Source organism: Mauremys reevesii, linkage group 10, assembly GCF_016161935.1.
Source record: "Mauremys reevesii isolate NIE-2019 linkage group 10, ASM1616193v1, whole genome shotgun sequence".
Taxonomy (NCBI): domain Eukaryota; kingdom Metazoa; phylum Chordata; order Testudines; family Geoemydidae; genus Mauremys; species Mauremys reevesii.
In genome coordinates, this window is record NC_052632.1 from 62,364,447 (window position 1) to 62,377,857 (window position 13,411).

General features: G+C 38.2%; 2 protein-coding genes across 9 annotated transcripts in view; one reads left to right on the plus strand and one right to left on the minus strand.

The window, feature by feature from the left end:
- Positions 1-4,071, plus strand: part of ATF7IP2 (activating transcription factor 7 interacting protein 2) — a 64,387-nt gene extending 60,316 nt beyond the window's left edge. For all 5 annotated transcript variants that reach the window (XM_039491852.1, XM_039491854.1, XM_039491855.1 and 2 more), the window contains one exon: positions 2,542-4,071. In XM_039491852.1, coding sequence (XP_039347786.1) covers positions 2,542-2,958 — 417 coding nt within the window. In that variant the 3' untranslated portion in view covers positions 2,959-4,071. The remainder of the gene's footprint in view (positions 1-2,541) is intronic.
- A 4,676-nt stretch (positions 4,072-8,747) lies between these two features.
- The window catches only part of EMP2 (epithelial membrane protein 2), a 38,384-nt gene continuing 33,720 nt past the window's right edge, over positions 8,748-13,411 (minus strand). For all 4 annotated transcript variants that reach the window (XM_039492958.1, XM_039492959.1, XM_039492956.1 and 1 more), the window contains exons 4-5: positions 13,064-13,210; positions 8,748-11,380 (exon numbers count right to left, since the gene is read on the minus strand). In XM_039492958.1, coding sequence (XP_039348892.1) covers positions 11,193-11,380; positions 13,064-13,210 — 335 coding nt within the window. In that variant the 3' untranslated portion in view covers positions 8,748-11,192. The remainder of the gene's footprint in view (positions 11,381-13,063; positions 13,211-13,411) is intronic.

The following is a 13,411-nucleotide window of genomic DNA, read 5'->3' on the forward strand; positions in this document are numbered from 1 at the left end:
CTTTCCATTTCTTATAAGGAGTCTTGAAGTTTATATCTCCTCAGTGTCATAGACATGCTTCCTTTGATCTGCTTAGCTCTTGGAAGTCCAGGCGCTCCGGGCTGCTGGCCCTGTGCTGCCCACGGTCCCTAGGGATAGCTCTGTCTGCCATTAGGGAATTTTTTTCCTGAGAACTCCCTGTAACATTTCGCGAACCCCCAGGTTCACAAACCCCTGTTTGGGAACCACTGTTGTAGAGTCATAGCAGCCATTACTTGGAGGCTGTCTGTAGCGTTTTCAGGAAAGCTCCCCAGGTGGGAGATAAGCTTCTCCTAAGGCCTATTGTTTTTTCCTAATGGCCCATTGCCCTGAATAGATCCTTCCCCACCCACTGTCTTGACTGAAAGCATCTTGTCTAGTGGACGTTACCCAGGTGTAGCTACATTTGAAATACAGATACATAGTCAATATTCATAACTTCAGATACAAAAATGATACGTGCATACAAATAGGATAATCGTATTCAGCAAATCATAACTTTTCCAATGACACCTCCCATGACTTATTTTGCATAAAATACATCGTAATCCTATCATAATATCACTATGAAGAATATGGAGTGCAGTGTCACAATTGTCACATATAGTATTGTATATGCTGACACAGCTTTGTTCCCTCGAATTTTTCTGAAATGATGTCCCTGGTTTTGAGAAAGTGACTTGTATGACTTGCAGAGCTTTCCGTTGGGTTAGAACTGGGAGCCATGGGAGAGTGGTATCGGCAGAAGGTGCCAGCACATGGTGAAGGGGAGACTCCAATCATTTTTCTGTCTTTTTCACCTCAAAGAGATTGGCCAGGATCCTTCTAAGGAAGCACCGTGGGGAAGAAAAAGGGGTAATGTGATTCTTGGAAGAGCTTGATGGTAGGAGGGAAGGGATTGACTAATGCCAGGGAACATCCGGGTGAGAGAGAAATCTGTTTCTATCCACCCAAGAAATTTTTGCATGTCTTGTGCTAAAAGCATAAAACCAAATGTGGTAACAGGATTTTATGATCTATCTTGTGACCTGTCAGGATTATAAATCTTTAGTGGAATAATACAGATGCTTCCAGGAGCAGTGAATTGTTCTCATCCTAAAATATTTTGTTAATAGATATACAGAACTGTCTACTGTATATCCTCAGGGGTAACTGACTATCAAAAAGGAAAATGTACAGGCAGAAAAGGCAGTTCTGTGGTTTGGGATTCTTTTAACTAACTATAGTACTGTGAGGAGGGTGGAACCACTGTTGTCAGTCCTGCTTTTTATTATTCTGTTCTTCTGGATGTTCAAAAGGCTATGAAACCAGAATGACTTTTCTAAAATAGCTATGACAGACTCTCTTCACAGCTGCACTTGGATTTCTTCTGAGATCGAATCTAAGCAGCAGTTTTTAAAGATTGGTCAGTTTAACTTTTTTTTTTTTTTTTTGAAGACCTACATAGAGTGCAAGCTTTCTGCCCTGGTAATTGCCAGTGAGATGGGAACATAAGCTCTTTCTTTCAGCGTTTTAGATTGTATGATATCTTCAAACCACAATTTGAGGACTTCAATAACTCAGACATAGGTTAGGGGTTTGTTACAGGAGTGGGTGGGTGAGATTCTGTGGCCTGCATTGTGCAGGAGGTCAGACTGGATGATCATAATGGTCCCTTCTGACCTTAAAGTCTATGAGTCTACAGAACAATCTGATCTGGCTGTCAAAATTCCCTAATAATAATTAAACTTCATCAAGATACCTATAGTATTATTCATATTGGTAAAGTTTACTTTTTTAAAACCTTTCTGTCCTGTGGGTGTGCTGCTGTCTGGCTGAATCTCTAGGTATTTTTTGGAAAATTCATCAGAGTGCGATAACAGAACACTGGATAGATTTGCATAGTCACAATTCAATTAGATATAATGTTGACCTCTACAGCACTCATTTTGGGACAACCAAAAATAATCTTAACACAGTGTTTGTTAGTAGTGTCTTCTGCTTTTTGCGGAGGGCGGTGGGAGAGTATTGGATTTATGGAAAATAAAATCAGTTAGCAAAACGTAAGCATTTATGTAGCAGCAATAGATCATTTCCTGTGACCGTTCTGGTCTGTTGACCTCTTAGAGATTGTAAAATACGGCTAGTTTAGAGGGAGTCTTTGGAAGGATTTTTTTTTTAAAAGTGGTAAAGTAACATAAATTCAGTAAATAAAGCATTGCAGCATGACATACCAGAAAACAAAACAATTTAACAAAATACTATTGTTTGTTTTGAATTTAGTATTCTTATCCATAGTCATTCTAAGAACTACTGAACTAATGAATACCTAAAATGAGACTAATGCAGCATTATTTACCACAATACAAAAAACTTGTTTGGTAAAGCTGATACAATGAGCTCCTTAACACTTTTGAAACTGTTTCCTAAAATGGAAACAATCTGAATCAAAAGTTAGCGCACACTGGTTGATTTGTTCATATTACAGAAATATTACAGTAATGCTAAGTTATTCACCTTTTTTTTTTTTTAAATGCTCCCTAGGTTCTTGAACAGTTTCCACATCTTCCTCCACTACCAAGAATACCTCCATACCCAGAACTCAAGGATGGATTCAGAGACACTGTGCCACCTCAGAAGCCTGAACTAAAACTGGCTCAGGTGCAAAATCCAAAAGGTATTGCACTCTCATGGACTGTTACTGAGATTGATCCCAAGTGCGCTCCCGTAGCGAGCTATCACTTGTTCATATACCATGAACACTCCAATAACAGTACTGCACCACACTGGAAGAAAATAGGAGAAATAAAGGCTTTGCCCCTACCAATGGCTTGTTCTTTATCACAATTTACAGCCTCCAAGAAGTACTACTTTTCTATACAATCAAAAGATGTATGTGGACGTTATGGACCGTTTTGTGATATACAATCAATTACTTTAATTTCTCTGGAAGACTCATAAGTTACCTCAATAACTGTTACACGGTTGTTTCAGTTCGAAATATTGTATTTTTACTTGTAAACAACTCAGAGCCAAGGAATGAATTGTACCACAGACTGTATTCACTCAGTTCCGTTTCTTATCTATCATGCCAACTATCAGTTATTTATATTCTGAGCATTGTTCTATGCATTTTGTAAGTTGTTTCTAATAACTTGACACTGAGAATTCTGTTTATAAAACTGATTTCAGTTCTGTGTTTAGTTTAGTTATTTTCCTTCTCAATCCTTCCCCTCCCATTCCTTTCATGTAGGATGTACTTGGGACATAAAGGAATAAAAGTTTCTACTTGGTAACTGTGAATTGTGATGATGATCATGAGATGTTCGATTTCTCATGTCATGAGTTTTGTGGTGTTTTGCTCACCCTTTTTGTATTTTTGTGGAAGGTGGTGGGTTTTTTGTGTTCCATTTCCTTCACTAAATGGTGCACAAGCTTTCAGAAGGTTTTAGTTCTTGTACTTTTGTACTCATAGAGTACAAAAATTATTCTGAAGCCTCTGAAAAATGCTTGTAAGGATGAAAGTCTCTGTATACAATGGGATGATATTTAAACACTATAGTTCCTGTATTATTACTACCGTCACCTGAGACAATCAGCTGGACCATGATCTTTTTAGAGATGCTGCATTGTAAAGGAACACCAGGAAATTGTTTCATTGTCACCCATTTGGGGCAAGAATTAAGCTTCTGGGGAAGTTGATTAAAGTGTTTCAAATAAATGTTTTCCAGTGCTGTATAAGTACTTCACCTGATTGTATCTTCTAGTATTAAAGAGGCTTCACTTGCCTTTAGGTGCGGTACAATGGTAGTTATTACTCGTACAGACAGACATTTGATAATGCCACAAAGAGGTAGGTGACCCATTACTTAGGTTAGTGATGGTTCTAGAATATTAGTTTAGAAAATTATTAATTACAAAGGCAGTGTGGTGGCAGTTGGTTTTCTGTTTATGTACATATGCATATTGAAATGAATTTGGTGATATTTGTAGTGTGTCCATTACAGCAAGTATATAAAGATATAGTCAATATCTGGATTAATTTAAATTTAATAATAAACTACAAGCAACATATTTTTTTCTTGTACAGTTTAAATCATGTTATGTAGGTTACTCACAATATTTTAAAAACCCAATAAGTTTGATTCTTTCAATATTAAACAAAAGTTTTCATATATACCTACAGGTATTTTAAAAGATGGCAAAATTCTAACACAGCAACTTGAAAGATCATGTTGTTGCAATAATTTGCTGTTCTTTGGCCTCTACATATTCCCACTCTTGGGTTGCACCCTTGGTGCATCTTGAGTGGTGGAATATTTTCTAGCAGTGCCTGTTGGAGTGCTCTCCTGCCTTTTCCCTCACTGTTCTTGAGCATTCTGAGGATGTGCCTATATAAAAGCATGGCACTCAGGAAACTTCAGTTCATTCTAGCCAGGGTTGTGGATAGACTAGATTAGAACCTCTCCAGAACCACCTCTTCAAGCAAGACAGCATCATTAGCTAGTTTTAGTCATAGTTAGCTAGCTAGGATTAATTATATTGTTTTGTTCAAAGTTTTTTTATTTTTTTACGTTTCTTAGGATCCTATAGCTTCTCCACTCCAGTGCCAACTAACAGTAGGAGCAGTAGCACAAGTTCACTGCTTGTTCAGCCTATAGTAACTGATCCAGAAGATAGTGTAGTTCAAGTATCTCCAAAAGGGAAAGATATAAGTGATAAAAGAAAGACAGTAGCTTCTCCCGTGGGGAATGTGAAGTGGGGAGAGATAAAAGATTGTATAGCATATTCAAATTTCTCCAATTTCCCTGTCCTAAATCTCTATGGACTCACAAGGGAAGTTTACTTCCCCGTTTTCAGTTTTAAGGTTGCCAAGACCTTTCACCACTATCAGCTGCATCTGATCTGAGGTCTGATTAGTCAGATAGGGACAGGCAAGTTATTCTACCACCTCAGTTCCAGTCACCTGACAAAAAACAGTTTCAGAGCAGACCTTAGACCAATGCTCCACATAGTCCAAACAGACACAGACTATGCCTATATCATGGCAGGTTCTATGACAGAGAACCTGTTTCTGGTGTCTTGCAGTTTCCTCCTTGGTCTGGATGGGTCTACTAGCTTTCTTTGAGATACTATATGGAGGTTGAGAATAGCCTTTATAGAGGAGTCATTCCCTCCAAGACCTCAGGGGAAGCCCCATTCACCAGATCCGGTGCTCTAGAATGCTATCCTTTGATTGTCCCAGACATTTTATCCGAATAACCATCTATGGGATGTGGAATTTCAGGACATTGATCTAACGCCTGGTGACCAGACATCACCAGATGACAGTGGAATTGCTGCAACATCCTCCCTCTCTGTCTGAATATGCCATAAAATTTCATGAGATGGTATCTAGATGGGCTTCTACTTAAATGAAAAGATTACTTCCACAGAAACTGATGTTATTGCTCATTCTGACTTTGATATTCTAGGAGCCCCTTCTAATTCCAAGATTATTCTACCAGCATTAAAAGGACTTTTACAACCCGCCAGAACAATGGTCAAATCCAGCAATGAATTTAGCATGCGTTGGAGGTGTCAGACTATTTAGGTTTACCCCTATTTGTATGACTGGCTCACAAAGGCCTTACAGAAGTCCTTACATATGTTTAGTTTTTGAGAAAGTTGGACTCAGAATAAATTGAAACACATCTTACCTTCTTATACAGAGAGTCTTTTATCTGGGTGATTTTTAGATTCTCAAGCAAGAAAGGCTTTCCTTCCAGAGGCAAGTCTGCCATTCTCAAACATCAAGATAATTCCAACCAACAATAGTATTCTTCCCTGGTGATAGGCCTTATGGTTTCAGTAATATGTTCTTCCATATGCTTATCTCAGACTGAGAACACTATAATGTTGGTTGGTAATAAATTACCTGTCAAGTTCAGACAACACATACATGAAAGCTAATTCTCCCAAAATTGGTGTTCGTATCTCTTCATGGATGCAGCACATCCCACCCTGGGATGGGGAGCTTGCTTCAACAACCTAACAGCCCACAAGTCATTTTCTTTTGAGTGATTGTTTGCATGTATTCCACTTCTAATGACTTAAAAGCAATGATTTTGTAAGTTGGAGATGGATGCTCAATTTATTTGAATTTCTGCCAAACCAGACATTGGCTCCTAATACTGTGGCTAGGGAATAATACTGTGTAGAAGTGTGGACGGATCACAGCGAAGCTGCCCTGCAGTTTTCAGAGATTGGTATGCTTTCCTGGGAAGCTGCAGAAGCTGCTTGACTCCCTGGTGAAGTGGACTTTAAACTGCATGGGTGGATCTAATCTTGCTAACTAATAGCAAGATTTAATACAAGTAAGCACCCATTAAAACAGTATTTGGGTAGGCATTGCTTGATCCCTCATTCTGTCTTCAACACAAGAAGTAGCCTAGGATTGCTCCTGAATGACTTCAGCCTGATCAGGTAAAATGACAGAGCTTTAGCTACACTGAGGGTGTTCTCTGCATCTGTTCAGTTTTCAGTTTTTATCTTGCAATACTTTGCTTGTCACCTCATACCTATATAGTAGTCTCTTGTGAGAGACCTTGTCAAATACTTTTTGAAAGTCTACATTATCAGTAGTTTCTATTTTATATACTACATTGACACATTAAAAGAATTCTATCAGATTAGTGAGGCATGATTTTCCTTTGCAGAAACCATACTGGTTAGACCCTATCTTACCATAATATTGTGTTCCTTGTGAAATTTTTTTTATCATCATTTTAACTAGTTGATTAGGTAAAGATGTAAGATTTATTGCTCCGCAATTCCCTGGTAACGCTCTCAGAGACCTTTTAAAATACAGCACAACACTTACTACTTTACCACTCCTGTGGCATAAAAGTTGTTTTTAATGACATATCTTTGCTAACAACTCAGTCATTTCACAGATGAACTCCTTCACAACTCTTGGATACATAAAATCTGGATCAGTTTGTTCCAGGTCCTCCTTATTAACCAACAAAGAGGAGTTCTGGGTAGGTAATTCCCTAACATCATCTGTGGTGAAGACCGGCACAAAACAAAACAACCCATAACATTTAGCTTTGCAGCTAGGTCCTTATCTTCCTTAATTTTAACCCCTGCTGACCCAGCAGATGCACTGATTCTTTTGCAGGCTCTTGGCTTCTGATGTGTTTAAATAATTCCTTGTTTATTTTATAGTGTTAGCTGTTTACTCTTCAGAATCTATTTTATACTTCCTAACTTCCCTCTGAGTTACCGTATGGCCTGCTGTAACTTGTATTCCTGTTTATTAGCTTCATTAGGATTTGATTTTCAAAAGTTGAAAGATCTATTTTTCTTGAATAACTTTTTCAATCTTACCTTTTAATTATATATTTCTTGTGTGGCTGTCTCTTTTTTGCTTAGTAGTGTACATACCGTCTTAGATGTGGTATGGATTTGACTTAAGAAAAGCACAAGATAGTCCAATAATTTTACTTTAGTACCTTTGACTAGCCCTCTCCATATTGAAATCTCCCTTTCTAACGTTTAGAGTTACTGTATCAATATCTGGAATCTTATTTCCCCTTAAGAAGTTGAACTTAACTATGGTATATTGTGGTCACTGTTACATAGTTCTCAGATTGATTCTAACAGTAGCTATTCTGTTGTGTATAAGACTGAATTGAAGAAAGCCTCTTCTCTTGTGTATTTTTAGAACTAGTTGTTTAGAGAAACAATTTAAATGGTTGCTTCTTCAAACAAAACTTTGTCCTGTTGTGCCATTAGATCAGTTTGCACATGGGTATCCAAAGTTCCCTCAGCAGTGTCACTGTCCTAGACTTGGCTGGCAGTTTGACCTCTGAGTATTGTGTGCTCATCCTTTTGAGTCAGAAACGATTAGTGTAGCCCTCCTAATATATTTACATTCTGACTGCAGAAGCTTTGTATCCATCCATAGTCAGCTACGTGGTGTTCTCCATTCAGTGCTGCTCAGTGGATTCAACTGAATCTTTTAAATAATGTGCTGTTCAGTCACCTCTTTGGTATAGTCTTATCTTTTCTGGGTAGTTCATAGTCAAGTCCTAGCCTAATTGATATGTCATGTTTCAGTAATACTTATTATATGAAAGGCCTCTACCATTGCCAGGCATTTTAATATTGCTTTTAAGCTTCTTGCATTTGTACGTAGACCTCACTTTCACTTTTTAAACAGATGCCTTGTTCATTTATCTCCTTATACTTCACTGATGGCTCTCACACTTCTTGTGATCTTTTCCTGGCCTGGTTTGTGTTTTGAGTCCTTCCTTTCACTGGATACAGATCTTTGTATTACCTACATCCTTGATCTAATTTCTTTAAGTTATGTGCTCTTCAGCTTCTGTCATCTTTCCCTTACCTTCTAGTTTAAACACTTGGCCAAAACCTTTACATTTATATGCTAGCAATATGGTTTTACTTTGCTGAAGGAACAGGCTCCACTTTAATCAAAGGGTCCCTCTTCATAGCCACACAGTGAGACCCTGAAGTTCCCGCTGTTTAGCTACTTCCAGTCACCTAAGGAAAAGCTACCTTATCTGACTAAATACTTCTTGCTACTTCTCCCATTGTGAACCACCAACTTGTTTTTAATTATAGTGTCTTAATGAGGATTTCACAGGGAAAGTAAAGAGCTATTAATTTTTACTTATTTACACAGAAATACTCACACAATGTTTAAATGGATCCCAAACTTTAGGCTACGTAAGGGCTATCAAATGTATCAAACTTGCTGTTACAGTACAGTAGTAGTTTCTGCTTTATTTTCATGTACAATTTCAGAGTATATAAAACAAAGAAAGTGGAATATTTTCAAGGCTGAGTAGGTAAAAAGAATATCCTAAAACTATGGTTTTCCTGTCACAAGATAAAGTTCAAACTTTTCTTGGCATTTTCTTTGTGTACAAAAGATTCACAATTGGTCTAACTCAAAGATGGCAGCATCTACAGATGGCTGTATGTACTCTTCCAGCATATGCTATTTGCTTTAGGGTGTTAGGGCTTTCATGAGGAAAGCATGATTGTGTATACATTTATGTACATATATGCATGCTGTATCTTACATATTTAATATTCAAAATATAAAATGACCCAGGCAAAATGATTTACTGTAAATAACTGAAGTATCACCTGTCAAGTACCCAGTTAGTATCTATACTGTAATGTATGAATTTGTATACAAGTATTGGACTGTTAGCCATAAGTCAGTTACATAGTTTTGGTCCAAGTATTTGCTTTATAATTTCATTAGATCATTTTACTGTTCATTACATGAAATGAAAGCCAGGATATCAGATTCTTGGGGTGAAGTCTTCTTTAACCCTTTCCTTATAGTGCATCTGTTTATATACAGAAATTCTAATCTTTAGGTACCCAATTATTTCTTTAACAGAACAAAGATTTAGGGACAAATATTTTACAGATTAAAGGAGTGTTAGTTGGTAACTTCACACGTTAGGACACATTTAGAAGGGAAATAATGCAGATAAGAGACTAGCACGGTCATGTTACAAGGACAAAAAGGCAAAGTACTAGGACTGCTTTAAATCTAGTTTCCCTCTTACGCTACCTGTTCTTTAAGCCAGTCATTTTTTCCTGCCTCCTGCAAATAATACATAAACACAACCACTTTGGGGAACAGAGCAAGACCAATTCCCATGTTTTAGATAGTGAACTGAGTTGCATCCATTCCTACCTTGTGAGTAATCAAACAAGTGTTATCTCACTAAAGCTGTATAGGTCAATTATTTAACTGATCTATAGGGTGTAGTTTGGACTTCAGTAGAGCTAGGCTACTTTGTGTTAGCTGATCTGACTCAAGTGTAACTAGTTACAGGCCTATTCAAAACATAGTAGGTTTCCTTTTCTAGGGTTTGTCCAACTGTGTTGGGTATAAAAAGGCCATGAGTAAGTATGCCAAACTGTAAAATGCTACTTTAAACAAGTAAAAACCACCACCTTTATATCACTGTTAACCAAAACTATATAGTTTACAGTAGAGAACATTTAAGTCTAATAGCCTAGTACAGGTTTATATCTGTTATTTCCATATAAAAAAATCCCTAAGTCATTTTGAGGAAGTTTAAGTAAACAGGGCTAAATGGCTTAGGAAGACCCCATCTGTTGGTGTTGAGCAGGTGTGTTTAGGCTCCTTCAAACATCCCCAACCAAAGTTAAATACCACCTGTACATCTTTTGCCAGGATTTCCTAATGGGTAGTCCTGAATAATACTTTAGCATGACATGCCTGTTTCATCATGAAGTCACTTTACTTCATACCAAATGACAAGGAAAGTAAATACTTCATGCTAACTTGTACATCCAAACCCATGTGTGCGATCAGTAAGGCACATATTGGCTTAAAAAATAATTTTAAAAGCCTGAAATAGAAGCAAGCAAATTTTAAAGTAGATCAAGAGTTGATTAAGACTGTGCACAATGTAGAGTTAAGAGCATTTAAGGGTTGTTTTGTTTGTAAGTTAACTTCAGCATGGACAAACAGAACCATTTCCAGACCTGAAATGTGCAATGAATTGAAGGGTAACTTGTACTGCTTGAGGATGCTCTGGACACACTATGAAAATAAAATCCATACTCCAGCATACCAAAAAAAGAGTGGTTTACTTTTTCAGAGCAAGGGGTTTTAATAAAAAGCTTGTAGAGCATGTATGGCAGAGTTATAAACAGCAAGAATGCAGGTTCTCTACTATGATAGACACTGAGCATATCTTTGAACTCCTGTAATTTTTTAAGTGATGTACTGTGTGTCTTTTTCCCGCCCTTATCCCCAAACAGATAGATCTTGATTTCTAGTAGCACAATGCTAACAATGTAATAAGCATGTACTGTAACTTTTCCAGATGCATGGTGTGAACCATTTAGAGGGCAGGATCAAACTCTTAATACCTAGGTTAGTGGCAGCCATTTAAAGTTGTGAAACATACAAAGGAAATTTAATTTGGTCTTGGCTTGTTCAGAATCTTGACCCCAGCTGGAAGAGTGTTCCAGGAAACTTGCATTTTTCCCCATACTCTTTCATACTAAGAACACAGTACATTTTTAGAAAAACAATACCTTTACTACAAAACCACAAGTGATTATATACAAAATGGTTATTGGAATTCTGCTTTTGTACTGCAATGACAGAAATAACTAGCTGCTGACATTTATTTACGTTTCCTTAATACTAGGTACATGATACCACTGATCAGGGTAAAAGCAAATGCAATCCAGGCTAAGATGAAGGAATATCCATATTGGCCACTATGAATATCAAAAAACACGTATCCAGAACTCTTGTGCAGATCTTCATGCCTATTTGTGTAAATGGAGGCTGCAATCATAACACAGAGACCTGAAAGAGAAAGAAAGCATTACAATAATGTCTTTATTATGCTTTAAAAGATTTAAAGCAGTTATACAGGCACACACTGTATAGTTCAACCACTCTATTTGTCCCCTGCCCAGATACTGCTCTTCGCAATCACTCTTCATCCTCATGACTGTATTTAGGAGTAATTCAGGGCTTCCAAATCCTTTTCTTAAGCCAGGTTTAAAGAGTCATGTTATTAAAGTGCTGTCAGAGTTGGATGAAGTTTTTCCAATCAAAACTTTTTTGGTAGAAAATGGAGATTCTGGGATACTGAAATGTGAATGTTTTGACTTTTTTTTTTTTAAAAAAAAGTCAAAAAAAAGTCAGAACATTTGAAATTTATTTAAAATGTAGTGTTAGATTTCTAGTTTAACTAAAATGTTTGACAAAACTAAGTTTCCTCCCCCTCTCCCAACCTTTCAATTTGCTGGCAATTAAATAAAATCAGATCAGTCCAAAAGGAAGTTCAACTTCTCAAAATTAAGCGTCCCCCACCACCCCAAAAAAAGAAACATATTTGTCTAACTGTCAAGTACCATGTTGGTCTGAAGGGAAATAGGATGTTTCCAGGCATATGGGAAGTTCTAAATCTGTACTTCATGAAAAGTAAAAATGCATATTTGCCTGCAAAGTTATTCAAGTATGTTCCTAATGTGACAAAGTTCCTCCTCTACCTTGGTGGGTCCTGTGCTTATTGGTGGATTTGCTTGCCTCACAAATTCACCCTGTGGGTCAGGAAACAGCCCAGAGACCTTCCCCTCTGGTAGAAGCCACAGTCCAGGTCAATTCCTCCTGTGTTTGATCAGAAGTTGGGGGTGGGGGGGAAGAAGAGGGGAAAAAAACCTGGGCCCACCCTCTACTCCAGTTTCCAGCCCAGGGCCTTGTGGACTGTAGCTGCCTAGAATGCCTCCTGGTACAGTTGCGCGACAGCTACAACTCCCTGGGCTACTTCCCCGTGGCCTCCTCCCAACACTATCTTTGTCCTCACCACCAGACCTTCCTCCTGGTGTCTGATAACACTTGTACTTCTCAGTCCTCCAGCAGGATGCCTACTCACTCTCAGCTTCTTGCATACCTCTTGCTCCCAGTTTCTCTCACACACACTTCCTCTTCTCTGACTCCCTTGGGCCTGACTGGAGTGAGCCCTTTTATAGCATCAGAGGGGCCTTAGAGTTAGGTGCTTAACAGTCTCACCTGACTCTTAGCAGGTTAATTGGAGTCAGGTGTTCTCATTAGCCTGGGGAAACCCCTGCTCTGGTCACTCAGGGAACAGAAAACTGCTTCTCCAGGGGCCAGTATATCTCCCTTCTGCTACTCTGCTGTTCCCAACTGGCCTGGGTCTAATCACACTAAGTTAGTACATTTAAGAATTTTATCTGGGTTTTCCTTAAAAATTCTAACATACACCTCAGAGCAAGGATAGAAGTAGTCTGCTTTTTAAACAAACTGTTTGGTTAGCGATACTAAATTTTAGCCTGTGCTTGAGGCTAAACTGACTGGTCAGTTTTTAGAATTAGTCCTGCACTTGGTAAGTTTGTACAAACTTACCAATCATGTACATTTTTCTGCTTCTGCTTTGTGTTGTACCATGGCTCCATCCCGAACCCTATTTCCTACTTTTAATGTAAGGGCTATTGAAGTGAGACATGTCAAAGAACTACTCACATGACAGCAGCTGGATAGTAGAAGTTAACACAAATCTTTCTCCTTGCTTTAGGCGGAAGAGTTGAAGGATGAAAACCAGAAATGCAGCACAACACAGAATAGTAGACAGGATCATGGTGGCCTGAACAGCCTGCACAGACTGATATTCTGTGAAAATAAAGCAGGTTTTATTATAATGGCAGCTTCCTCCCCAGCCGCTTTCACTACTAGCACCAACCCTTACCTGTTCCCAACCATAGTCTGTTCTTAATGAGATTTGGTGGCTACCCTCCTTGCAGCTTTCCCCTTCTTGTTTAAGCCACTGTCTCTGTGCCACCTTCCTATTCCCCACTCACCCTTCCTCTTACT